The 1,385-nt window shown below is 64.5% G+C and overlaps 1 protein-coding gene across 1 annotated transcript in view; it reads right to left on the bottom strand.

Moving 5' to 3' along the window:
* EMH_0074600 (uncharacterized protein) overlaps positions 1–1,385 on the bottom strand; it is a gene marked incomplete at both ends in the record, with an annotated part of 3,086 nt that overhangs the window by 1,501 nt on the left and 200 nt on the right. The window contains one exon of the mRNA XM_013499483.1: positions 3–1,385. Within this exon, the coding sequence (XP_013354937.1) occupies positions 3–1,385 (1,383 nt within the window). The remainder of the gene's footprint in view (positions 1–2) is intronic.

The raw sequence follows: 1,385 nt of genomic DNA, 5'->3' as shown, positions 1-1,385 counted from the left end.
CCAGGAGGGAACGGGAGACGTTTGCTGCTGTTGCTGCAGTTGCTGCTGCAGTTGCTGCTGCAGTTGCTGCTGCAGTTGCTGCGGCAGCAGCTGCTGCAGCATTCGACGGGTGAGACAGCAGCTGCGCAGCAGCAGCAGCAGGAGCTGCCGCTCCAACCGGAGCTGTCACTCCAGCAGCAGCAGCAGCACCAGCAGCAGCAGCAGCAGCAGCAGCAGCAGGAGGCGTCAGCTGCGTCGAAGCAAACAAGCCAGGTGTATGTACAGGGGCAAGGTGAGGGAGAAGAGGAGGCAGCAGCAAAGGGTCTTCGTAAGCAGCAAGCGGCGGCATGGAGAAGAGGCCCCCCAGGCGTGTCTGCTGCAGCAGGTGTAGGGGGAGGGGCCCCCCCCCGAGGCCCTTCAGGGGCAGCGAGCTGCTGCTGAGTGCAGCAGCAGCAGCAGCAGCAGATGCAGCAGGGGCACCCAATACACCCCCTGCTGCTGCAGGGGGACAGACAGACATTGATGGATCTGAGAGAGACAGAGCCGGGCGGCTGCTGCTGCTGCTGCTGCTGCTGCTGCTGTCAGCAGCAAACAAACCCTGGAGGCCCCGCTGCGCCGAAGCAACTGCAGCACCAAACAAAGCGAGCCGCTGACTCAACTCTGCTGCTGCTCCCCCTCCTGCTGCTGCTGCTGCTGCTGCTGTTCCGCCTGCTGCTGCAGTGCCGCCAGGAGCTGCTGCTGGTGGTGCTGCTGCTGCTGCTGCTGTAGCAGGGGCCGGTGATGCTGCTGCTGCAGCAATACTAGGAAGCCCAACTAAGCCACCGCCCGCTGCGGCTGCAGCAGGAGCAGCAGCAGGAGTAGTAGCAGCTGCTGCTGCCGGAGCAGCAGCAGCTGCTGCAGCAGGAACTGCAGCAGCAGGAGCAGCAGCTGCTGCTGCTGACAAAGGAACCCCAACACTAGGAGCTGCCTGGACAGCCGGAAGCAAAAACAAACCTGCTGCTGAGGGAGACACACCCGCTGCTGCTGCTGCTGCTGGTGCTGCTGCTGCAGCTGGTGCTGCTGCTGCAGCTGGTGCTGCTGCTGCTGCAGCTGGTGCTGCTGCTGCTGCAGCTGGTGGTACCGCTCGTGCTGCTGTTGCTGCAGCTGGCGCTGGTGAAGCTGCTGCTGCAGCAGGTGCTGGTGTTGCTGCTGCAGTAGGCGCAGCAGGCGCTGCAGCAGGCGCTGGTGGTGCTGCTGCTGCGGGTGAAGCTGCTGCTGCAGCAGGTGCTGGTGGTGCTGCTGCAGCAGCAGGAACTGGTGATGCTGCTGCTGGGGGCGCTGGTGTCGCTGCTGCTGCTCTAGCTGGAGGCGGTATTGCTGCGGTTGCAGCAGCCGCAGAGGGGGCAGCAGCAGCAGCAGCAGCAGCA

This window comes from Eimeria mitis, genomic scaffold (genome assembly GCF_000499745.2).
Source record: "Eimeria mitis Houghton genomic scaffold, Emh_scaff4368, whole genome shotgun sequence".
NCBI classification, from domain to species: Eukaryota; Apicomplexa; class Conoidasida; order Eucoccidiorida; family Eimeriidae; genus Eimeria; species Eimeria mitis.
Note: the sequence above shows the minus strand (reverse complement) of the source record. Positions and strands in the feature narration are given on the sequence as shown.